General features: G+C 41.6%; 1 protein-coding gene across 1 annotated transcript in view; it reads left to right on the plus strand.

Moving 5' to 3' along the window:
- DOCK2 (dedicator of cytokinesis 2) overlaps positions 1–26294 on the plus strand; it is a 466833-nt gene that overhangs the window by 159072 nt on the left and 281467 nt on the right. Inside the window, exon 26 of the mRNA XM_053566743.1 lies at positions 11373–11521. Coding sequence (XP_053422718.1) covers positions 11373–11521 — 149 coding nt within the window. The remainder of the gene's footprint in view (positions 1–11372; positions 11522–26294) is intronic.

The following is a 26294-nucleotide window of genomic DNA, read 5'->3' on the forward strand; positions in this document are numbered from 1 at the left end:
ACAACAACAAAAAATAGCCGGGCATTGTGGCGGGTGCCTGTAGCCCCAGCTACTTGGGAGGCTGAGGCAAAAGAAGCACTTAAGCACAAGAGTTTGAGGTTGCTGTGAGCTGTGATGCTATGGCACTCTACTAAGGGCGACGTAGTGAGACTGTCTCAAAAAAAAAAAAAATGTATATTCTGGATACCACTGGGACACAGATGAGTCAGCCAAGTCAGAGGAATGTTGTCCTAGGGGATTTGACTCTAAGTTAAGAGCCAGAAGGCAAGAAAGAGTCAAGTGAAGAGGGTAAAACAAAAGCATTCAAGGCAAAGGAAGTAACATGTGCAGAAATTCAGAAGAAAATCAAGAGAAGTGCTCATGGCTGGAGCACAGAGAGAGAGGGGAGGCGTCACAAGTGCTGAGAGTGGAGAAGTGAGGACAGGCTTGCTTGAGGAGGGCCTTCTGCTGTACCAAAGAGTTTACTAACACAACCTGAGAACAATAGGAAGTGACTGGAGAATTTTCTGACTATAGGAGCTTCCTGCGTATGAAGCAGAGAAATCAGCTCAGAGATTTGGCATAGAACACGGGGAGCTGGCTTGGGCATAGAATATATATAACTTCATACCTGGCTGGATATTTCGCATAAGAGAGGAAAAGATGGTACCCAACTTTGCTTGGTTGACTGTGTGACTCAGAGAGAGCGGAGGAGGAGAAAAAAAACAAGACTTATGGGGATAATAGTAAAGTCAGACATGGTCCTCTGGAGCTAGGTTTGTGGTGGCAGTGGTCACACATGTATTTTTGGCCTGACACCCCTCAAAATGGCTTTCCAAATTGGAAAAGAAGTTCTATTTTGTTCTTTCTGAGGGGCTGATATTGGGAGGAGCAGGTAAAGAAAAGGATTTTTTCTATTCGAAGTGTCCCTAAGTCACAACGTAAGTCAAAAGCACATCACACTTCAACAGGGCTATGAATTCAGGTAGGAAACACTGCTTGCCGTAGGACAAAACGTTTTGGAGGAAGGGAGAAAGCAGAGCCCAGAAACGCTGCAGTCTCCTTTCTGCAGTCACTTGGACAAAAGGAAACTCTTTTTGATTAAAATACAGAGTTGAGTAGCTCTGTGGATTCCTCTGTGGCTGGCCTGAATTACAATCTGGACTCATCTCTTGTGGCAGATCTCCCAGCCTTTACCAGCACCACACACCTGGGTCAGGAGCCCAGCCTGAGTCTGCAGGGCCTGGGTGTTCATTACCTCTGCCCATGAAGATTGATTTAGGGTTGGAAATAGTTATCTTCGAAACCATTTGCGTTTGTCTGCTTGACAATGAAGCAACAATTTAGAAATGCTGCTTCCTGAAGCTTTGCAAATTAATACAATTTCACTGCTCCAATTACAAATGAGAAAAATTATTTCATCTAAAAACAGAGGAGCTAGAGAAATCATGGCTAAAGACAAGACAAAGTACTTTCTGAAAAACAGGCCGTGATATTAACGGCTTCCTCAGTGAAAATCTTGCCGACTCTCAGAACTATGAACCTTCGTCTTATGGGGATGCTGGTTTCGATAACTGCGAAGCTGATGCCTTTCAGATTGATGAAGCGTTTATCTGTAGCCTGGCCTCCAGCTGCCACAGCCTCAGTGCTTTGAGAGTAATGCAAACGACGGGCTTCCACTTACTAAATGTATCCTGCTTCCTGCCACTTTCTCTGAATCTATATTTTATAGAATCCTGAGATTTTGTGTGGGACTTAACAATCATTTACCTCAATCCTTCATCTGAGATAATTTACCTAATCATCATCTCTGTCCATAGACAGCTACTGACTGCTTGAATACTTCTAGTGGTGGAGAATTCACTATTGGACTTTTCCAGGAGAATTCACAATACTGGTTTAGTTCAGTTTTAAGTAGGTTGTAAAATCCAGTGATTTCCCAAGAAGATCATTAATATCTGAAATCTCCCAAGTGGCTTTTTCCTTTGCATTCATATCTCTGATCTATGTGAGGTATCTCAACTAGAAAACTAACAGAATGAACCTCAGTTATTCCAAGTAGTGAAGGCATTGGGTTTTTTCCCTGTCTGCTCAGTCTGCCTCTCTGTTGCTGAGATGGGTAGTTAACCCCTGGTCATTCCCTTCCACCCTGGAATAGTGGCTTGTACACAGTGAGCCCTCAGTAAATCCTGTACAAAAAAGACTTTTTGTTGTGTTTTAAATCTCCTTTGTTAGACTCTCTTACTTATTTTACTTTTCAAAGCGGAAGACTTTACAATTTTTATCTAACTTAAGAAAATGTACAATTCTTTTCTTCTGGGGGGGTTTAATTATGACAGCACCAGTCAAGGCATAACTTGGAAGTTCAGTAGCATGAATTTGGCAAGGTTATTCATTTTCCACTGATGAAGAGTTTACCACTTCAAATGAACCCATCTAGTTTCAAACCCACAACAAGCATTCCAACGTGTGTAATTTCTAACAAACGAAATGTTTCAAAGTCACAAGGTCTTGTTCTTTCAAAGATAACATTTAAAAGAAACTTTTGTTATACCTTTTTTTAATAAATATATCAGGACAAAACTCAACTTTATGATGTCACGATATGGACTAAATATACATTTAACTTAAATGAAATGGTAATTGGTATATAAATATTCTCTAACCTTCACACTTATTTTTCTAATTAAAGGGTAATGACTAACCTAGTGTCTGGTCCTCTCAAAGATCCTTAGGCCAACAGTTTCTTGAGTCCAAATATTTCATGAAGTCTCTCTGAACCTGTGCCTATGATTTTATCTACAATTTTAAGCAAAGTTGAATTAAAGTTTTCGTTGCCTATGATTTTCTCTTTCCGTAGAGCTGATGACTCCCATTACATTTAAGAACTCTTATTTTAAGTGTTATCTCCCATTATTCTACTTCCAAGAAAATATTCCACTTACCCTACATCTGTGTATTCTAAATCACTCACTATTCTCTAAATTTCTACTCTTCCTATGGCAATATTATCCACTTGTCAGGGACCATCTCAAATGCCACCTCTTCCATTCGTTTAACCAAGATTTACTACTCACTGCTGTGATCTAGGTACTGTATTAGGCACTTGAATTTTAGTCTAGCACTCATGGATCTTACACTTTGAGGTAATGAATGGACATTTAGCATACTGATTAGAATATAATTAAAAACTGAGATTGGGGCTCTGAGAGAAGGAATACAGCTCTATTACAGTCTGCCAAGTCTTCTATGAACCTTTCAACCAAAGCTCGTTTCTCCCTTCTGATGCACTCACTGCATTTTATCACTCTACCACTTTGGATTCTGTGGTTGCAAGCAACAGAACCCGACTCTGGTAAATTTAAATAGAAATGAGGTATTTTTAGGGAATAGTTTATAGAATCAGTGGAAAAGCTGGGGAGCCAGTTGTAGGAGAGGAGAGACCCAGAAGCCTGGAGGGAGAGGGGAGCCCATGGACAGCCTCCTGAGGGCACTTCTGTTAGGACAGCCAAGCTCCACGAGAGACTATACATTTTGGACAGTGGTTAAAAGCACGGGTCTGTACTCAGACTGGATCCACCTCCTCTTACTAGTTGTATACATACACATGGAAAGTCCCTTCACGTCCTCATCAGCAAAATGGAGAAATAATAGTGTCTGCCTCCTAGAGTCACCAGCATAATTAATTGAGACAATTTATGCAAGACACTTAAAACAGTGCCTATCACAATACTAGCACCCGATATACCATGTGTAATAATATCAGCAGTTGCTGTGGTTAACCTTCCCTCAAGATTCAGATTTTCAGGAGGCCACCTTAATTGGGGGCAGGTGCCTAGCCCTTTTCCAGAGGGAAGTAGGGAATGGCTGCCCTAGGATTAATAACCCATCGCAAGAGGGCTCCCGGAGTGTAATCAGGGTGCTGGGCAGAAAGGAGTGTAGTTGTTGGGCTGAGAGAAAAAGACAGAAAGACAGGTCCTCTGTCCCTTCCCACCTTTGTCTTATTCAAACTTCTGCTGTTGTTCTCTCTCTCTCTTTTTTTTTCTTTACAATTTCTTCTGTCAGATTCTATGTCTCTCCTGGGCAAGAACCGTATCTTATCTTGGTACCTCCTGTATTGCACTATCTTCCATGTCAAACATGTTCAACATCTATTTGGTAAATTGAATTAAAGTAAAATATTGGTATATATGATTCGCATCTTAATTTGGGTAGCATCTGGACAGGGATGGCTTGACATATTTTTGGATTGTTATTAATATTCTTTCAGCCCCTCAAGGTTTTCTGTTTTCAAGGGAACTATAGATACAAAGCTCTGTAGGACTTCAGAACCTTCTAGAAATTTCCCAAGATAGCAATGTCAAGAGAGATACCCTTCTCTGCAAAGTTTTTTATTTATTTATTTTTTAAATTTTTATTTACTTATTTTTTATTTTTTTTTCTTTTGTATTTTTTTATTGTTAAATCATAGCTGTGTACATTAGTGCAATCGCCTGTACCTATTCTGAGATGCACTGTAGGTGTTACCCCACCCATGACTCTCCCTCCACCCTAACCTCCCCGCTCCCTTCCCCTCCCTTGGCCCTTTCCCCATATTCTTGTGCTATATTTGGGTTATAGCCTTCATATGAAAGCAGTAAATTAGCTTCATAGTAGGGCTGAGTACATTGGATACTTTTTCTTCCATTCCTGAGATACTTTGCTAAGAAGAATATGTTCCAGCTCCATCTATGTAAACATGAGAGAGGTAAAGTCTCCATCTTTCTTTAAGGCTGCATAGTATTCCATGGTATACATGTACCACAATTTGTTAGTCCATTCGTGGGTCTATGGGCACTTGGGCTTTTTCCATGACTTAGCAATTATGAATTGGGCTGCAATAAACATTCTGGTACAGATGTCTTTGTTATATTGTGACTTTTGTGTCTTCTGGGTATAAACCTAGTAAAGGAATTATAGGATGGAATGGCAGGTCTATTTTTAGGTCTCTAAGTATTCTCCAAACATCCTTCCAGAAGGAGCATATTAGTGGGCATTCCCACCAGCAGTGTAGAAGTGTGCCCTTTCCTCCACATCCACGCCAACATTTCTGGTTTTGGGATTTTGTTATGTGGGCTACTCTTACTGGGGTTAGGTGATATCTCAAAGTAGTTTTGATTTGCATTTCTCTGATGATTAAGGATGATGAGATTTTTTTCATGTGTTTGTAGATCTTGCGTAGGTCTTCTTTAGAGAAGTTTCTCTTCAAGTCCCTTTCCCACCCTGAGATGGGGTCACGTGTTCTTTTCCTGTTAATACGTTTGAGTTCTCTGTGGATTCTGGTTATTAGACCTTTATGGGAGGTATAACCTGCAAATATTTTCTCCCATTCTGAGGGCTGTCTGCTTGCTTTACTCACTATGTTCTTGGCTGTGCAGAAGCTTTTTAGTTCGATCAGGTCCCAGTAGTTTATTTTTGATACTGCTTCAATTGCCTGGGTAGTCCTCCTCATAAAATATTCACCCAGGCCCATTCCTTCAAGAGTTTTCCCTGCACTTTCTTCAAGTATTTTTATAGTTTCATGTCTTAAGTTTAAATCTTTTATCCAGTGAGAGTCTATCTTAGTTAATGGTGAAAGGTGTGGGTCCAGCTTCAATCTTTTACAGGTTGCCAGCCAGTTTACCCAGCACCATTTGTTAAATAGGGAATCTTTTCCCCACTGAATGTTTTTCATTGGCTTGTCAAAGATCAAATAACGGTAAGTAGCTGGATTCATCTCTTGGTTCTCTATTCTGTTCCAGACATCTACTTCTCTGTTTTTGTGCCAGTACCATGCTGTTTTGATCACTATGGATTTATAGTACAGTCTCAGGTCTGGTAGCGTGATTCCTCCTGCTTTGTTTTTATTGCTCAGTAATGTTTTGGCTATTTGAGGTTTTTTTCTGATTCCATATAAAATGAAGTATTATTTTTTCAAGATCTTTAAAGTATGACAATGGAGCTTTAATAGGAATTGCATTAAAATTATATATTGCTTTGGGCAGTATGGACATTTTAACAATGTTGATTCTTCCCAGCCATGAGCATGGTATGTTTTTCCATCTGTTAACATCTTCGGCTATTTCTTTTCTTAGAGTTTCATAGTTCTCTTTGTAGAGATCTTTCACATCCTTTGTTAGGTATACTCCCAAATATTTCATCTTCTTTGGCACTACTGTGAAAGGAATAGAGTCCTTGACTATTTGTTCAGCTTGGTTATTGTTGGTATATATAAAGGCTACAGATTTATGGGTGTTGATTTTGTAGCCTGAGACATTGCTATATTCCTTGATCACTTCTAAAAGTTTTGTAGTAGAATCCCTAGTGGTTTCCAGATATACGATCATATCATCTGCGAAGAGTGAAAGTTTGATCTCTTCTGACCCTATGTGGATACCCTTGATTGCCTTTTCTTCCCTAATTGCAATGGCTAAAACTTCCATTACAATGTTAAAGAGCAATGGAGACAATGGGCAACCTTGCCTGGTTCCTGATCTAAGTGGAAATGATTTCAATTTAACTCCATTCAATACAATATTGGCTGTGGGTTTGCTGTATATGGCCTCTATTAGTTTAAGAAATGTCCCTTCTATACCAATTTTCTTAAGTGTTCTGATCATGAAGGGATGCTGGATATTATCAAAAGCTTTTTCTGCCTCAATTGAAAGAATCATATGGTCTTTATTTTTAAGTTTGTTTATGTGTTGAATTACATTTATAGATTTACATATATTGAACCAGCCTTGAGACTCTGTGATAAATCCGACTTGGTCATGGTGTATAATTTTTTTTATGTGTTATTGGATTGTGTTTGTTAGGATCTTATTGAGTATTTTAGCATCTATATTCATTAGAGATATTGGTCTATAATTTTCTTTTCTTGTTGGGTCTTTCCCTGGTTTGCGGATCAAGGTGATGTTTGCTTTGTAGAATGTGCTGGGTAATATTCCTTCTTTTTCTATATTTTGGAAGAGGTTTAGTAGTATAGGTACTAGTTCTTCTTTAAATGTTTGGTAGAATTCTGATGTAAAGCCATCTGGTCCTGGGCTTTTCTTTTTAGGGAGATTTTGTATAGTTAATGCTATTTCAGAACTTGATATAGGCCTGTTCAACATTTCCACTTCGTTCTGGCTAAGTCTTGGTAGGAGGCATGCTTCCAAGTATTGGTCGATTTCTTTCAGATTTTCTTATTTGTGAAAGTAGAGTTTCTTGTAGTATTCGTTAAGGATTTTTTGAATTTCTGAGGGGTCTGTTGTTATTTCACCATTACCATTTCTGATTGATGAAATTAGAGATTTTACTCTTTTTTTCCTGGTTAGGTTGGCCAAAGGTTTATCTATTTTATTGATCTTTTCAAAAAACCAACTTTTGGATTTATTGATCTGTTGTATAATTCTTTTGTTTTTAATTTCATTTAATTCTGCTCTGATTTTGGTTATTTCTTTTCTTCTGCTGCGTTTGGGGTTGAAGTGTTCTTCTTTCTCCAGTTGCTTGAGATGTTCCATTAAGTTATTGACTTCCTCTCTTTCCATTTTCTTGAGGAAGGCTTGCAGTGCTATAAATTTCCCTCTTAGGACTGCCTTTGCAGTATCCCAGAGGTTCTGGTAATTCATGTCTTGATTGTTGTTTTGTTCCAAAAATATGGTGATTTCCTTCTTAATCTCATGTATAAACCATCTATCCTTCAGCATAAGGTTGTTTAGCTTCCATGCTTTTGTATGGGTATGCAGTTCCTGTTGTTATTTAGTTCAACTTTTATTCCATGATGGTCTGAGAAGATGTAGGAATAATTTCTATTTTTTTTAATTTGCTGAGGTTAGATTTGTGGCCTAGGATGTGGTCGATTTTGGAGTATGTTCCGTGGGCTGATGAGAAGAATGTGTATTCAGTTTTGTTGGGATGAAATGTTCTGTAGATGTCTGTTAAGTCCAGCTGTTGAATGGTTGAGTTTAAATCTAAAATTTCTTTGCTTAGCTTCTTTTTGGAGGATCTATCCAGGACTGCTAAAGGGGTGTTAAAATCTCCAACTACTATGGAAGTGGAGGAAATTGAGTTGCTCATGTCTGTTAGAGTTTCTCTTATAAATTGAGGTGCGTTGTGGTTGGGTGCATAAATATTAATAATTGAGATCTCATCATATTGAGTATTCCTTTAACAAATATGAAGTGTCCATCCTTATCCTTAATTATTTTGGTTGGTTTAAAGCCTATTGCATCTGCGAACAGGATTGCAATGCCTGCTTTTTTCTGCTTTCCATTTGCCTGGAATATAGATGACCATCCCTACACCTTGAGTCTGTATCTGTCTTTTAATGTAAGATGCGATTCTTGGATGCAGCAGATATCTGGCTTGAGTTTTTGTATCCAGTACTCCAACCTATGCCTCTTTAGAGGACAATTTAAACCATTCACATTAATTGAGAGTATTTGATAAGCCTTTCGAGAGACCAGTGGACATTTTTAATCCTTTTGCGACTGTGGAAGTTGGAATTTGATCAGAAATTTTTTGGGTGGGTTTACTTTTGTGGTGGAGAATTATGCTGGTCTTTATGGAGGATAGGTCTAAGAATGTCCTGGAGAGCTGGTTTAGTTGTGGCAAATTTCTTCAACATGTGAATGTCGTTGAAGTATTTAATTTCTCCATCATAAATGAAGCTCAGTTTAGCTGGATACAGGATCCTGGGTTGAAAGTTATTTTGTTTTAGGAGATTAAAAGTTGATGACCATCCTCTTCTAGCTTGAAAGGTTTCAGCAAAGAGATCTGCAGTTATTCTGATAGTCTTCCCCTTGTAGGTAATGGTTTTCTTTCGTCTGGCAGCTTTCAGAATTTTCTCCTTCATATTAACTTTAGTGAAATTGATTATGATGTGTCTGGGGGCTGTCTTATTTGGATTGAGTCGTGCTGGAGTTCTGAAACTGTCTGCTATCTGAATTTCGGAATCTCTTGGCATGTCTGGAAAGTTCTCCTTCATAATCTCATGGAGAAGAGACTCTGTGCCTTGTGAAGCCACTTCATCACTTTCGGGGATCCCTATAAGACGAATATTGGTTTTCTTCAAATTATCCGAGAGCTCTCTGAGAGAGTGGTCTGTTTTTGCTCTCCATTTCTCTTCTTTGGGGGTTTGTGAGCATTCGAAAGCTTTGTCTTCAATGTCAGAAATCCTTTCTTCTGCTTACTCCATTCTGTTACTGAGGGATTCTACTATGTTTCTCAGATCTTTGAGGGATGCAACTTCTTGTCTCAATGTGTCAAAATCTTTGGTCATTTGGTGTTTGAATCCGTTGAATTCTTGAGATAACTTTTGGAATTCTAATTCGATCTTATATGCTATCCAGATCCTGAATTCAATTTCTGACATCTCAGCTATTTGTTTGTGTATGGGTTCTTGTGCTGTTTCTGCCCCATTGATCCTTGGGGGAGTTGATCTATTCTGATTATTCATATTGCCAGAGTTTTTCTGTTGATTTCGCCTCATGATTGTTTTTCACCGTTGCCTCTGGCTGTCCTCAGAGTTGGGGAGGTGTCTCTCCAAGATTAGACCCCAGTGGGATAACTCTATTGTTGCTGGATCTTTGTAGGGAGTGACCCTGTGTAGTTCCTCTGGGGCTGCTCTAGCTAGGGAGTTCTGGTTGTGGAAGCAGCTCCGGTTTGTGACCAGACCCAGCAACATGGCTGGGGGTGGTGCACACGGTTCTGGAAGTGCCAGGCGCCCAGTGACTTTGGCACAGAGAGCCCAAGGCTCCAGCAGTCTCTGGCCAGGAGAAGAGCTCTGTGCAGAGGCAGGGAGGGCTCCAAAGGGCACGCAGCTACCAGAGTCCCTGTTCAGATGAACGGGCTAGTGTGGAAGCTGGGAGGACACAGGAGGGAGGACGCAGGTTGCGTGGCTCCCCCAGTTCCTGGTCAGGGAATGTGGAGGCCTGGTAGGTGCAGGTCACCAGTCGGGGGTCGCTGCACAGCTCTTATGGATGTCTGGGCGGCACCAAGCCCAGGAGTTTGAGGTTGCTATGAGCTGTGATGTCATGGCACTCTACCCAGGGCAATAGCCCAAGGCTCCAGTGTGCCAAAACCGTCTCACTCTACCCCTAAGGATTAAGGCTATAAGGCAGCTCAGTCCCCCGCTTTAGGCTGCTCAGTCAGTAGATTACTCTGACCTGCCCAATCCTTGCTCTGAGACCCTGAGGGTGGAGCTTGCCAGGGCAGTTCTTTCACAATGGCTTCCTATGCCCAGCTCTATGGCTCAGTCTGGGGCCCCAGACAATGCCCAAAGTTCTCCACACTCCTGCTCAAGTTCTCCCCAAGGCAGTTCAACTGAGTGCCAAGTCCAGGAATACCGAAACAGTTCACAGGTAAGTCCTTTCCAGTTTGCAGTCTCAGTGCTGCTTGTACTTACCGTTGCCAGCGTGATTAGGTCCATCGAACACACGCAACCACTTGCCAGTTTTCCACCATTTTTGTCCTCCTCTTTGGGTCCAGAAGTCCCTTGCTGGCTCCCTGTATCCTCAAAGGGATGATTATAGGCCGATCCCACCGGCCATAGATGCCTGGAGTCTTATCTCCCCAGACTCGCTGTTCCCAGTTGCAGGGAAGCTGTTACTTGGCCACCATCTTTAACCTCTCTGCAAAGTTTTAATATATTTAAAATGAAAGTAATGTGCACAAGGATGCAGGTAGAAGGTTGCTGCTTTTGTACTGTTTTTACCAGTGAAATATCCATTGATACAGGTATGGTTGAATAAACAAGTACATCCATAAGAGAGAATACTAAAACCAGTTAAAATCAATTAATTTAGTCCCTATGTATAATAACATAGACAGTGCTCCAAGAAATATTGATGAGTGAAAAAAAAATTAAGATGCAGAGTAATACATATAAGCATGGTCCCCTTTTGTAAAATGGAAACCAAAACAAAATGACACTATATGTTTTATACTGATATATGCATATGTAAAATCATATAAAAAGATCTTGAAGTTTTATAATCATAGTATGACTTACTTAAACGGAAAGCAAAATCAAAACGACACTAGATATTTCATGTTAACATTATATTCGTATATTTACTAGTGTATGTAATACATATGTAACACACACATAGCACGCGCGCGCACACACACACACACACACACAAATGTACCAGTATTTTATTTTATGAAATAAAATAACCAATTCCCTCTGGGCAGTAAGGATCAGAGGAGAGAGTAGAATTATAAATGATCTAAGGAAATCTTAAACTTATCTTTAAAATTTTAGTTTTTTAATAAGAATATATTCATGAATGATTTATTTGATGGAGGATTTTATATACATATGAAAGAAAGAACAAAAAACTAAAAAATCAGGAAGGCCACATGCCTCTGAACTGTCTTTATTCCAGAGTGCCGGGACATTCTGCTTCCTGTCATCACAAAAGAGCTGAAGGAGCTGCTAGAACAGAAGGATGAGGGGCAGCACCAGGCCCTGGAGAAGAAGTACTGTGTGGAATTGCTCAACAGCATCCTCGAGGTCCTCAGCTGTCAGGACGTGGTGAGTCCTCCCAATGACGTAGATATCTTGCACTCAGACTAGGCCTGAGCTGATTAAGTTCTAAAATATTGATGCTGATAAATACCAGCTGACGTCTTAAAAGTCAATGGCTTGCTTGGTAGGCCTATTTTCTGTGACTAACCCCCCACTGCTGTGAGAGATGGCTTGGGGAATGGAGTTAAGTGTGAAACATTTTATCACCATATGCCTTGCTAGGAAGGTTTTCTCGGGGTGTAGGTATGGATGTTGCCGTGGCCTTTTTAGATGGCGTGTCCATTTACTCAAGCCCTGGCTTACAGGAGTTGGAGTGGGAGTTTCCTATGTATATACAGCCAAGAAAACCCTCATGTCTCTTTCCTTAGCTGTTGTACTTGGGTTATGTTTCTCTGGTCATCTTCTGTGATGGTTATAATGATTAAAACTTTTCCTGGCTGAGCAGATTGCTCAAATTTAGACTCAAACGATAGGGCATAGAGTGGGATGGTGGTAGTGAGATGGCTGTGGCCAATGTGTATTTTGTAGACTTCATTTAGAGATTAGGTAGGGAGGGAACCAAAAAGAAAGTCTCAGTGGGAGTAAGTAGAGGGCTTCCAAAGGGCAGAATCTGCATAAAATGATAAGCCAGATGGAGAGATACAGGCCTAGAATTCTTAAGAATTTGAAGAAGGTGGTGAAGGTTCTTGATTTCACCCAGGCTTCCTTGGCAACTCCCCCTTGCACTTGAGTGATATTCAGGAGTGATACTCAGCTCTTGGATGGGACTGCTTTCAGAGGACTATGTAGACCCAAACAACCAATGAATCTTTTCTAAGTAGAGTAGAAACTCCCTAGTTGTCTACCTTCCTATGTTGGCCATCTGCTTACATTATCCTAATTTTCATAGACCAAACATGTACACATGTACTTAATGGAAGACTGACCTCTATATATTGACCACCACTGTTAGTTGTATCTTGACCACTTGGACTGTGACACACCTCTATATATTGACCACCACTGTTAGTTGTATCTTGACCACTTGGACTGTGACACACAAAATTACTCTACCCTCTATAACTTACCATTTATACCAAGGGCTTCTACTCCTATACCAAGGGGTGGAAGGTGTGGGCTTTGCTCTTTAGGTGTGTTATTTTTTCCTTAACATAAGTTTTTTTTTTCATGTTTTATTATTACCACATGTTGGATAGGGGCTAACATGTTGTAGAATATTTGTCAACATGAAGAATTGGTCTGAATTGTAGGCACACCTAACATTACTGCAAAGCTTTACAGTTAATTGAGACATTATGGCCCAAAAGAAAGAACTCAAAGAGCTGACATTGAAGGAAAAGTTTGTTCTTCTACATTTTCTGGAAAGCAGCAGCCAAAAAAAAGATGTTGGACCACAATGAGCAACATCCAGAAACAAACATGAGCAGCTGGAGAGACATGCTAAGGAAAGCAGAGACCTCCAGTGGGAAAGGAGTAAAACTTCCCTCTACAAAGTCAGTGAAGCCACATTAAGCTGGTTCAAACAAATGAGGACAGTTAACATCCCAATCTCCAGGCTGATGATCCCAGAAGTTGCTAAAAAAATTGCACAGGAATTCGGAGTAGCAGATTTCCAAGCATCAGGTGGTTGGCTGGAGAAATTTAAACTGTGACATGAGATCTCCCAGAAAGTCTCATGTGGTGAATTCAATGGAACTCCAGTAGAAGTTGAGAAGGAATTCATCAAAATATTCCTGGGCTTCACCAGAGGCTTCAAAGATGACACTGACAAATACGCCACTCTCTTTCAAGGTGATAGCTGACTGGAGTCTCATCATGAAGAGTGGAGATCTTTCCAAAGAAGATTTCAAAGTTCTGCTTTGTGCTAGCTCAACCAGAGAGAAACTAAAGCCCTTTGTGATTGGTAAATCAGAAAACCCATCCAAAGTGCATTAAAAAACCTGAAGCCTAAAGACCTCCTTGTCACTTGGAGATCAAACAAATGCACATAGGTGACGGGTGCCCTTTTTGAGGAGTGAGTAATGGGTAGCGAACAAGAAGTGGAGAAGTCTATTCTACTGACAGCAGACTACTGTACTGGCCACCCAGAAGTGAAGCATCTCACAAACATGACACTGACATTCTGCCACCAAATACAACCTCAAAAATCCAACCTTTTGACCAAGGCATCATCTAAACATTTAAAATATACTACTGAGCCCAGCTTCTGCAGAGGGTCATTAAAAAACACAAACTTGTGGTCCTCCAGTGGAAGCAACTGTATCTGCTACAACAGTTAACGCTCGGGATGCTGTCCTCTGGATCAGTTGTGCTTGGAATAAAGTTCAGCTAGAAATGATACAGAAGTGTTTCAAGGTAGTTGGACTTGTCACAACCCAAGAGCATGATATTTTAGCCCTATCAGGCAGTCCATCTCCCACTGCAGAATTTGAAGGAGTAAATTTTGAAGGTTTTGTTGCAGTGGATGGTAAGGTTGCAACCCATAATGAACCTGACCCAGAAGCAATTTTCCATGTGAGATTGACCAAAGTACACACCAGGGTAAAAGTGCGTGAAGCAGCTGATTAAGTAAAGAAGCAAGTGAGGATGACACATAAATTACAAGACTGCAGAAGAAGAGGATGTCAGGCATCTGAAAATGCAGTTGGAGTCATTTGCTGTGGAAAAATGCCCAGGTATCTAGCCAGGTGTTCTAGCAAGTGCCTGTAGTCCCAGCTACTCGGAGGCTGAGGCAAGAGAATCATTTAAGACCAAGAGTTTGAGGTTGCTGTGAGCTGTGATGCCACACACTCTACCACGGGCAACAAAGGAGACTCTGTCTCCCAAAACAAACAAACAAACAAAAAAAAAGCCTAGGTATCTGAGTGGCATAGCCAGTGTTGGGAGTGCTTTCTCTGCTTACTCTTATAATAAGATTAAGAAACAGACCAAGACTGACTCTTTTTTCAGATAGAATGATTAAACCATGAGAAAATAGTATGTATGATTTTACTGTGTTTTGATTATGTATGATTTTGTATGATACTCTCTAATAAAAGCTGTACAAAAAAGACAAATACATGTACGTCTCAGTACAGTAGGCCTAATTCCTTATGTTGACCGTCTCCGTATTTTGAACAGTTTGTTATAGTCTCGGGTGGTCAACTTACAGAGTTTCTACTTTATTTGTGTGAACAATGACCCTCTTTCTTGCTTCCCTGGAAAATCCTCAGAGAAGAGCTCTCTGGATAAACTATATCTATGACTGACTACAATTAGAAAACTCTGAAGAGCAATGTTCCTTTGCTGTTCACATCCTAGAGTCAGTCATCATTATCAGTTTCCTCATGCGCCTTCTCTCCTGTCTTTTCCTTCCTAGCCTCAACCATCCTCATCAAGCTTCTTCTTATCTCATTAGTCAAGTGCAATAGCATGCTTCATTCACCCATTCACTCACTTAGAAATACGTAGGATGCACCAGGTATAGGCAATGCATTGGGGACATTTTAAAGGCATGGTCTCTTTCCTTGTGAAAATTTTTACAGGTAAGCAAAGAAGCAAATGTGATATAGTATAAGGACTAAAATCTAGAGGGGGTTTAAGAGCTACAAAGGACTGTGTGTCTGTGTGTGTATGTAAGTGATTTTGTCAAGGAAGCCTTCGTTAAGGAGGTGAAGTGTCAGCTGGTGTTCAAGGGTGAATAATTTTTGATCATAGTTGCTATTTTATTTGTTGGTTTCTAGACACTATGCTAAATGCAATCTGTGCATCTTCTCTGCTCAGCCTGATCCTAGATACTAATGTTTATTACTTCCACTTTACAGATGAAAATACTGAAATTCATAGACTTAATTAACATTCAAGGCCAGACAGCAAATAAATGTCAGGGTCAAAATTTACACCCAGTTCAGTCAGACATCAGAGTCTATGAATCATTGGTACAGGGGATATGAAGATAGAGCCTTCTTCTTTTTTTCTTCCTCTCCCCACCCTTGTTTTATGGAAAGGGAGTATATACCCAAGAGTTTAGATATTCAGGATTATTCAGGTAATGATGTTAGGATGATGATAATGTTTTTGTAAGCACATTCACTCATTAGCTGGTTCCAGACTTTGCTATTTGATCTTTTCTTACTGTGCTTTTCAGGAAGAGTTTGGTCTCACTCTTACTTATAGTGTAGAAACATGAGGGTTGCCCACCATTTCTGCAGTAACATCCTAAAGAATTTTCCTGCTCTAGGATGGAAGACCAATTTACCATGTTTTTGCTTTGTTTGTTTCTTTCATTTTTTACATTTCAAGAATGCTCAGATCCTTTTAATGGTGGAAAAAAAGCCATAGATTCTGGGAAGATGCCAGTGTACCCCAGTGTGAAGAACCCAGTTATAATGGGCTAATTGTTAAGTTCCAGTTTTGGTTGGAAGGATGGCCCGAGTTCACAGTTTATTAAAAGCAGGAGGCTCTACCCATCCCAGGAGAGTGGTCCCCTAGGGTTCTACCCTGACAGGCTGTCATCATTTTGCACATTCCACAGCACCAGACTCTGGTGAGAAGAGGCTGCTGTCTTACACACCCTCAGTACTTAGGGCTTCAAAGCTGAGAAGTGAGTAGGAGGCTCTGAGCTCCCTGTTAGGACTCATGGCATCTGGACTTGAGGTGTGTGGGAGGTATGGTGTCACTCTTTCCTGCCTCTAAGTGCATTGCTTTTATAAGGAATTCTGACTATGGGGACTAACCTACCCTTTCTCAAGGTGAGAACCTGTTGTCACCACTGAGTTTGGTACAAATTTGATGCTTTTCTTTCTTTCTTTCTTTGAGACAGAGTTTCACTCTGTTGCCCTTGGTAGATTGCAGTGGCATCACAGCTCACAGCAACCTCCAACTCCTGGGCTTAAGCGATTCTCTTGTATTAGCCTCCCAAGTAGCTGGGTCTACAATGCCCAGCTATTTTTTTTTTTTGCAGTTTTGGGCGCCGACCTGCCCAGCTATTTTTTGTTCCAGTTGCCACTGCTGGCTGGGTCATGGGTTCCAACCCGTTACCCTTGGTATATGGGGCTGGTGCCCCACCCACTGAGCCACAGGCACTGCCCCAAATTTGATGCTTTTGATGAGCTTCAAATCTTACCCGTCCAGCTCATGGGGATGGAAATCTCTTCTTCTCAAATTCCTCTTCAATGGATAGGATTCATTCAGTGGCCATGATTACTGTGAGCTACACTGAAAATCAGAAGTCTTAAAGTATCCAAAAGTAAATCTCTCTTGTTTCTAGCAAATAATGGCTTTCAACTCTGACTGAACATTTACATTGCTTGGGAGATTTTATTTGTCTATGTATCTATCTGTTTATCTATCTGTCTATCTATCTTTGAGACACAGTCTCACTTTCTTGCCCCCAATAGAGTGCTGTGGTGTCATAACTCACAGCAACCTCAAACTCCTGGGCTTAAGTGATCCTTTTGCCTCAGCCTCCTCAGTAGCTGGGACTACAGATGTCCACCACAACGCCTGTCTATTTTTTAGGGACAGGGTCTCACTGTTGGTCAAGCTGGTCTTGAACTCCTGAGCTCAAGCAATTCACCCACCTTAGTCTCCCAGAGTGCTGGGATTACAGACATGAGCCACAGTGCCTGGGCCCTTGGGAATCTTTTTAAACACGGCAATGCCCAGTCCCCATCCTAAGCATCCTTACTTACTCGGTCTAGGGGTTCCAGGTGGGGTGCATTTGTTGACAAAGTGATGATAACCAGGTGGTAGCCTGCAGCCAGCATGAAGGACCACAGTTCTAGTGCAAAAGGTCTCAGGCTCGAGGGGCACCCAGTGACCTGGAAGAGCTGTTAAAACATGTTTCTGATCTTTAGTTCTGGAGGGGGGGGTCTGACAACTATTTTTCTAACAAGTTTTCAGGTGATGTTGATGCTGCTGATCTTGGGACCATGCTTGAAGAGCCACTACTCTAATGTGATCTATTTCTTTTTCTTTAGTATTTACTAGAAATAGAGAAATAGCTGGCCTCTTTCTCTGTCCTTTAGCTTCTTAATTTAAGAGCCCTCTCCAGTCTATAAAATCTAGTTTTTCCCAATATACATTTAATAAATCTTAAAATGGCAAATACACTCATTTGCACTCAAAAATTCAATTGCACCAAGTAGCATGTATAAGATATGACTTCGAAAATCCAGACCACAGGATGTGCTGTTTGGTTTCTACAGATACCAACTTCTCAAAATTAGAAATTTGGATGAAAACAAACAAAAAAGGCTCCCAGAGCAAATGTGCTGGAGCTTTCTTCTGGTTGTTTGGGCCCTCTCTTCTGATAACAGCATAGCCATTTTTTTACTGGCTCTAAGTTGGCACCCTGGAACCTTCCATTGTCCCACCCAAGCATAGAGACCATGTCCGCCTAACAGACAAGTGGAAATTTAGCAATTATAGTGGAGGAAGCCGGGCTTGAGGTTTGGGGGATGGGAGAGGAGGCTTGTCTTCAATTGATTGTCATTATTTGGGTAATTACAGCCCAGCATCGCAGGCTAACCTTATTCTTTGCAGCCCCAGGTGGTATATGACTGTGGAGGAGATGTCTGCCTTAGCCCTGTGTTGATTTTTTTAATGATAGTGTTAAATTTCTTCCTCCAGTTGCACTTAGCATATGAAAAGGACCAGCTCAGGTGAAGGATAAAAAGCATGACTTCTGCCTCTATTAACTCCTCTTCTCCCCCTCCCTGAGCAAGTTTAGTTGTCAACTCCAGTTACTTTGAAAGACGGTTCTGTGCCTTGCTGGCTGCTGAGTAACTCATAAAATTTAATTTTGCACCAGACCCAGAGGGAGTTGTTTTTTTTCCCCTCTTAAGACAGGGTTTATTGTTTTTACATTTTATTCCTCTAAGAAAAAGGAGACATCATTTTGTACCTTGCTTAGCAATCCGGAAGTGGGTAAAGATGACTCCTAATTTTGAAGAGGAAAGGGTGTTGGTTGTATGTAAATCATGGAGATAAGGAATGCTCAGAATCATCTTTTTAAAGAAATTCTTTGAGTCTATTGACTAAATCTGGGAAGCTTATCCCAGGTACTACTAATACTTTAGTCATGAACGGTACGAGGGTTCTGATACTTTCGTTTATTACTCAGACCCTGGGATGGAGGCTTCTGCTCATGCAGTTTCTCTTGCTTAGAATGTTCTTCCGAGTTCCCATCCTTTCCACCCAGGTAGAATCCTAAACTCCCTTTAAGTTCAGGTCAGATAATACTTCCTTTCTGAGGTTTTCTCGGTATATTCCCTCTTCCCTCTCCTTCCACCCTAATCGATTTAGGGACTTTCTGGTTTGTATTCTCACACTGATGTGTCCGCCCCATGGTTCTGTGTGGTTCTGTCTCCACCCCCAAGCCAGGCTGGGAGCAGGATTTCATATCCCCCTGACTGCGCAGAGCGTACCCTTTTGCCGGCCCCTCCTACCCTCCCTATCTTCCTGCTCCACTTAACAGTCCTATCTATCATGGTAATGCGCTGCTCTCTCTCTCTTCTTGGCTGCTGCATGTGCTGTCTGCAGTGCCCCAACATATCGCCTCCGCTCTTAGCCCAGCTAAATCCCACCTAACGCTCTGGAGTCAGATTAAATGTCACTTGCCGTAGGAAGACTGGCTAATCCCCTTCCCAGCCTGTGTTGTGGTCCCAGGAGCAGCTCTTGTGCCCCTTCATTGTAGCGCCTGTGTTGTCTGTCCCCCTCTGAGGGCGCCTCTGTTTGTCTGGGGACAGGAAGTGCTATGAGGGTGCAGATCCCCAGGCTCTGCCTGTCCCCTCGCCCGTCCCAGCACAGTGAATGAATGAATAAATGCACGTGACTCACTGAGTCCCTGGCAGGCCTGATGTCTCCTGGAGTCCTCTGCTCTGAGTGGGAGTAGGGTATTTTCTTTCCTCCTTTGGCCTCCTTGGGTTCTAGGTATGGAGACTTGCATCAATCACACATCACCCTCCCTTGTTTTTTTGTGTATATGTGGGCCTTTTGTCAAAAAATTTTCAGCAAATTGATCTTAATGATCAAATTGGCTCTTTTCATAATTCATGAATCAGGCAGCATTTTATATAAAAATAGAGGGCTCTGATGGGCATAGGGGAGCACTTGGTTTTTATAAGGGAGCTTCAGCAGGAGCAAGAATACAGAATGATCCAAAAAAAAAGCAGGTTAGTTAACATCAGGTTACTTAGGTTATGTGCCTTGTAAGAGTTAAAGCAGAGAGGGCTTCCTTACCCAGCCAGGCCAGGTTGGCTGCGCCCTTTCTGATTATTTATTTTGAACCTGCTGCTTATAAGAAACCTTGGTCCATTTGGGGGGTTTTCCTATTGCTTAGAGTTTCCATTTGATTACGTGGCACTTAGCCCAAGTGACTCCATTTTGGGGCCTAGTACGTGAACTCAGTCCAAAACAATGGACTCCTATAATTTTACTTAACAAGTTCATACCTTTAATCTCCATCTTCCACTGCCATTTCCACTCCCTCATGGTGAAATGTCTAATGTGTTGAATATGCAGGTGTGGTTTGGGGTGCATGTATGTTTTCATACATACATGTATGCTTTCATATACATGCCCACATACCTGTGTTCTTCCTTTAAGGAGGATCAGAGAAGGACAGCAAAGGGCATCAGTAGCTGAGCTCTGTTAGGATCTCAATGTGTGGGGAGCATAGTGCGGCAAGAGCAGGGCCCATCTGGACTGTAGGGCATGCTTCACCCAGTGCTGCTCCTGGCCTACTGCAGATAAGGAAGCCCACCCTCCCAGTCTGTGTTAAGATGCCTATCCCGTGGCCACCCTAAGTTCTGGTTCTCGCATTATCCCAGGCAGCCAGCCTTGTGGAAGCAGCTGCTTCTTTGCATTACTATTTAATTCTCAATCAATACCAAGCTTCTGCATAGCCAAGAACACAGTAAGTAAAGCAAACAGACAGCCCTCAGAATGGGGGAAGATATTTGCAGGTTATATCTCCGATAAAGGGTTTAATAACCAGAATCCACAGAGAACAGAAACGTATTAGCAAGAAAACAATAAGTGCTCCCATCTCAGGGTGGGTAAGGGGACTTGAAGAGAAACTTCTCTGAAGAAGACAGGCGCACGGCCTACAGACACATGAAAAAATGCTCATGGTCCTTAATTATCAGAGAAATGCAAATCAAAACTACTTTGAGATATCATCTAACTCCAGTAAGATTAGCCCATATCACAAAATCCCCAAACCAGAGATGTTGGTGTGGATGTGGAGAAAAGGGAACACTTCTACACTGCTGGTGGGAATGCAAACTAATACGTTCCTTTTAGAAAGATGTTTGGAGAACACTTAGAGATCTAAATATAGACTGGTCATTCGATCCTACAATTCCTCTACTAGGAAGACCAAAAATCGCATTATAACAAAGATATTTGTACCAGAATGTTTATTGCAGCCCAATTCATAATTGCTAAGTCAAGGAAAAAAAAAAAGTGCCCATCGACTCATGAATGGATTAATAAATTGTGGTATATGTACACCATGGAATATTATGCAGCCTTAAAAAAGATGGAGACTTTACCTCTTTCATGTTTACATGGATGGAGCTGGATCATATTCTTCATAGCAAAGTATCTCAAGAATGGAAGAAAAAGTATCCAATGTACTCAGCCCTCCTATGAAACCAATTTATAGCTTTAACCCAATTATAGCCCAAGAATGTGGGGAAAGGGGAGAGGGAGGTGAGGGGAGGGGAAAGGATGGCTGGAGGGAAGGTAATTGGCAGGACCACACCTACAGTGCATCTTTTTTTTTTTCCTTTGTTATTCATTTATTTGTTTATTATTAAATCATAGCTGTGTACCTTAATGCAATCATGGGGCACCAAACGCTGGTTTTATATACCATTTGACACATTTTCATCACACTGGTTAACATAGCCTTCCTGGCATTTTCTTAGTTATTGTGTTAAGACATTTATATTCTACATTTAGTAAGTTTCACATGTACCTACAGTGCATCTTACAAGGGTACATGTGAAACTTACTAAATGTAGAATATAAACATCTTAACAGAATAACTAAGAAAATGCTGTGAAGGCTGTGTTAACCGGTTTGATGAAAATATTTCAAGTTGTATATAAAACCAGCACATTGTACTCCATGATTGCATTAAGGTACACAGCTATGATTTAATAATAAAAAAAAAGTCAAAAGCTGCAGGGCGTTCTTCTAAGCCAGTGGTTCTCAACCTTCCTAATGCTGTGACCCTTTAATACAGTTCCTCAAGTTGTGGTGACCCCCAACCATAAAATTATTTTCGTTGCTACTTCATAATGTAATTTTGCTACTGTTATGAATTGTAATGTAAATATCTAATATGCAGGATGTATTTAGGCGACCCCTGTGAGAGGGTTGTTTGACCCCCAAAGAGGTCGCGACCCACAGGTCGCTGTATCTAAGCCATCTGCCCCCTTGTATTTCAAATACAGCAGAACCTCCATAGCTGACCACCTCTCTACATTGACCACCTCCTTAAGTTGACCTAATTTTCATAGACTGGACATATACCGCATGTACATATCAGTAAAGGAGGCCTACTTCCTTTCATATCAGTAGAGTAGGCCTAGTTCTACCTCCATGTGTTGACCAGTCCATTATAGTCCCTTGGGTGGTCAACTTACAGAGGTTCTACTACACGAGGCAAGGAGACAAGGCTGAAATGTTTTTTTGTCTGTGACACATTCCAGAGAGGAGATAATTAGGCTCCAACTTAAAGTTGAAATAGGTGAGACTCCTGTGCTTTCTGCTGTGTCTGGGGCCACTTTGTTTTTACCCCTTGTGCTTCGTCTGGTTTCCACGGAGGCAAACATGCTCTTCCAAGGCCAAGGGAATGACTTCCCATGGACGATGACATACCATGCACTTTCTCAGTATCTTTTAACCGACATGGTGCCTTCTCTACACACATCACAGCTGTTTATTTCTGGCCTGCACATGGTGTGGCAGGTTTTACCACCTCCATTTAAGTGGGGAGGAAGCTCAGCTTCAGAAACAGGGAGACGGCATTTCCAGCTGAGGTGAAAGAGCCTAGAGAGCACCCCCCCGCCACTTGTTTCCCTGGTGGAGGTCCGAGCACAAGCTCTGGGGTCAGATGTGTCCTTGTATCCATCCCACAGGTATTTAGAGAACTCCTGTCCTGTGCTCTAGTCTACGTGCTGGGGCTATGACTGTGAATGGAGCAGGGGACTTATTCTAGCTGTGTCTCTAACTAGCTGTGGGATTTGGCACATAGTTTACTCTTTAAGTAAAATGGGGGTACCTTTTCCCCGGGCATGTCAGTAAACAAGATCACCTGTGAAAACATTCAGCATTATACCTGGCATGAAATCTGTGCTCTGGGTGTGTAGCTTTCCTTTTTCCCTCTCCATCCCCCTTCCCTCTTAAGCTCTTTCCACTTTTTCAGGCTGCTCCTAGAATATCTCTGTCATTCTTTTAAGGACAGCAAAAAGCATATAGTGGACAGGTACTGAGCCTGGAGAGGACCCCTGCCCCCTTTAGCATTGAAGCAGCCCTCAAGCCAGCCCTAATGGCAACCAGATGCTCTGGAGCCCTTTCAGCCTCTGCAGGAATCTTGCCAAGAAGCAGCAGAAGCTGTTGCTGGGAGGCCAGCCTTCCCCCAGGGCATCTGGACCACACAGGGGTTCCTGGAGGGACTGGAGAAGAGCTCTGTCCTACCCTTTCAGGGGCTTCTCTGGGGTATTTCAGAACTTCAGACCTCAAGAAAACCACTGTGCAGGGGGGTGTGCTGGAGCTGACTCATACCAGCTCATGAGAACCACGCATTTAATTTTTGGAAATTTTGTGAGGCAGTTGTTAAATAACTGTCATTATTAAAAATTTATATAAATTTATAATTAAATAAACTCTATTAGCATCAAGGGTAATAAATACTCAAACTTCAAACACTTCCCATTATCTTACTGCATTTTATTCTTCTCTACATTTTTGAGGCGTATTTGAGGTTATTTACATCTTTTTGTCTGTATGGTGGAAATAGTGTTTAAGGCTCTGCTTGTGTGCCTTGAAATCAGCCTCAAAGGGAGTATTAATGTCACAGAAATTGGCAGACATTATATATATCCAGGCCTTTAATCTTTTTCTTCCTGGAGAGCCATTGACAACCATCACACCACTGCTAGGAACACAAAAGAATGGCCAAAAATTGAGAAAAACCCAGAGGCCCAGGGGTGCTGCCTGCACACACCTCTTCTCCCCAGTGGACTCCAAACCTGCTGCTGTCTAAGGGTTCTCTAGGGCTTGGTCAAAGAGGGGACACTTCAGGGATGCAGCAATTTTAAGACAAACTAAACACTCAATCTAGATTAAGGAAGGGCATTCCTTTGCTCATGGAAATTCTTAAAGATGGGGAATGGCTTCTTTCCCAATGGCTTTGAGAATTTTGAGGTCTTAATGTAGGCCAGTGAGAGAGGCTTGATTCCTGCAGTAGCAAGGGGTGGGGATGACCTGTCTCAGGTCACCTGGTAGTGGATTTGCTTTGCCTATGCTGGCTATCTATCCCCCAATGTGGGGAAGGCAGGTTTGACAGAGAGATCTTTAGCCTTCACCTTAGGAGGTTTTGAACTTAGGTAAGATTCAAAAATTATTATTTCCAATCGCACCAGCGGTGTAAAAGTGTTCCCTTATCTCCACATCCTAATTTGAAACCAACATATAAACAACTACATGCCCACAAGAAAGAAAGAAAACAACCCCACAAATATAGTCTAGCAAGGGGGAGGGGAGAAGAGGAGGAGGGAGGGCGATTGCCAGATCTCACCTAATGTGCACAGTGTGAGGGTGTTACGCATGCTTCCTGGGTGAAGGGTTCAACTTCAACTTCCACTTTACCTTAGAATTCAAAACAATGTGACTGAAACATGTGTTCCTCATCTTATAGCAGGTTGATTTTTGGTTAGGCAAACACCACAGTACTTATTGTCATGAGGAAGAACTGTGATGGATAATAAAAATAATATGCAAAAAGGCTGATGAAAAATAGAATATGTGTGTCTTCCCAAAGTACCCACTTATTCACAGCCCAGGAAAGACGGTAACTGTTCAGTGGAGAAGCCTGGCTGACACTATCGTAAGCGAGTGAAGAAAAGGAACCCACCAGTAAGGAGCATCAGAGTGACCTGCCTCCTGTGAAACACACCAAGAGGGACATGACATCATTTCTGTGGGATCTCGCCCAAAATATATAGCCTCAATCTAATGATAAGAAGACCTTAAGCAAACCCATATTGAGGAGTACAAAAATAACAGATTTGTCCTTTTCAAAAGTTAAGGTCATGAACGAAGAGGAGAAACAGGCCCTTTCGCAGATGGGACACATAACTGGATTCAATATGAAATCCCAAATTGGAGCATGGAATGGAAAATGGCCATTTGAAAGGAAATTGGCAATGCTGGGAAAAGTCTGTAGTTTAACTGATAGTATTAGACCAATGTGAATTCCCTGCTTTGATGGTTGTACGCAGGCTATGTAAGAGGTTAACATTAGGGAGTGCCAGATGAAGGGCCCCTAGGAACTCACCGCCTCATTTTTTGCAACTTCTCTTTGAGGCTAACATTACTTAAAAATTAAAAAGAAGTTTTTGATAGCCTATTTTTCCACAAAATCCACAGAGAAATGACTAGCCTTACTAGAGGCTTCCACTTGCAAAGTTCCCATTAACTGCCTCACCCAGGCAGAAGTCAGTGTAATCTCCCATCAAGTGAATAATTAGTTAATGGCTTGACTAACGTTTAGTGTCCCTTAACCCAGGACTAGGCTCTGGGGCAGGGGACAAGGAGCAGCATAGGAGCTGTTCTCAGGATCTCATAGGCTATATAGCATTTCACATGGGTTGTTGAAGCCCAGTCCAGGTGGTAATTCCTAGGCCAAGGTGTGGGGCTTGAATATCAACTGATTTTTGCCTGATGGGCTTAGAAAATGGTTTGGTATCACTTATTGGATAGTCTTTGCATTGTCTGTTCTCAGGGAAAGACCCGGAAAATTAGAAAATAGCTTCTGTTGATGGTTGACTAGAGCTACTCCCAATAATATCAATAATCCAATATGTTCAGTTCTATCAGTACCAATTAGAAATACTTCTTGAGGTATTTTTCAATATTCCCTTATATGCCATGACCAACGTTTCAATGAGCTTGCCTACAGCCAAATCCATGATGAGTTCCCCCTCCCATACTTGATCTTTCCCATTCCCAATCCTACACCCTTCGCCACCACCTCTCAGGGCCAGGATGAGGGTGAGGCACTTGCCTAGGGGTGAAGGCAAAGTATAAAGGGCCACAAAAATTCAGCAGTCAAATGAAATAGTATTTTAATGTGATATTTTAAAAAATCAATATTTTGATATTTTGTTTACCACGAAGTTTTGCATTCATTATTTTTTAAAGAAAAACATTGCATTCAATTTTATTTGTTTTGATTCTTGAGTTTTGGGGCACCTCTTTGATTTTGTGCCTTAGACAAGTGTCCCACTTGAATCATGCTTCACCTTGGTCCTGGCATTGTTTACTCCTGTGGCCGACACTGGTTACTTGCCGTGTAACAAAGCTGGGCTCTGACCCAACAGTGGTGTGGCAGCATGCAGGGATGGAGAAGGTCTCTGTTCTCAGTCTTAGAGGGAGTAGGGAAGATTTCTGCCTGCCGGGAGCCAATGCATAAAAACCCTAGTTGAAAGGAACAGCCATTTACACGCTAACTTCACTGGGCCAGCCACTTGCTTTCTGAAAAGCATTTCTTGCATAATGT

This window comes from Nycticebus coucang, chromosome 17 (genome assembly GCF_027406575.1).
Source record: "Nycticebus coucang isolate mNycCou1 chromosome 17, mNycCou1.pri, whole genome shotgun sequence".
NCBI lineage: Eukaryota > Metazoa > Chordata > Mammalia > Primates > Lorisidae > Nycticebus > Nycticebus coucang.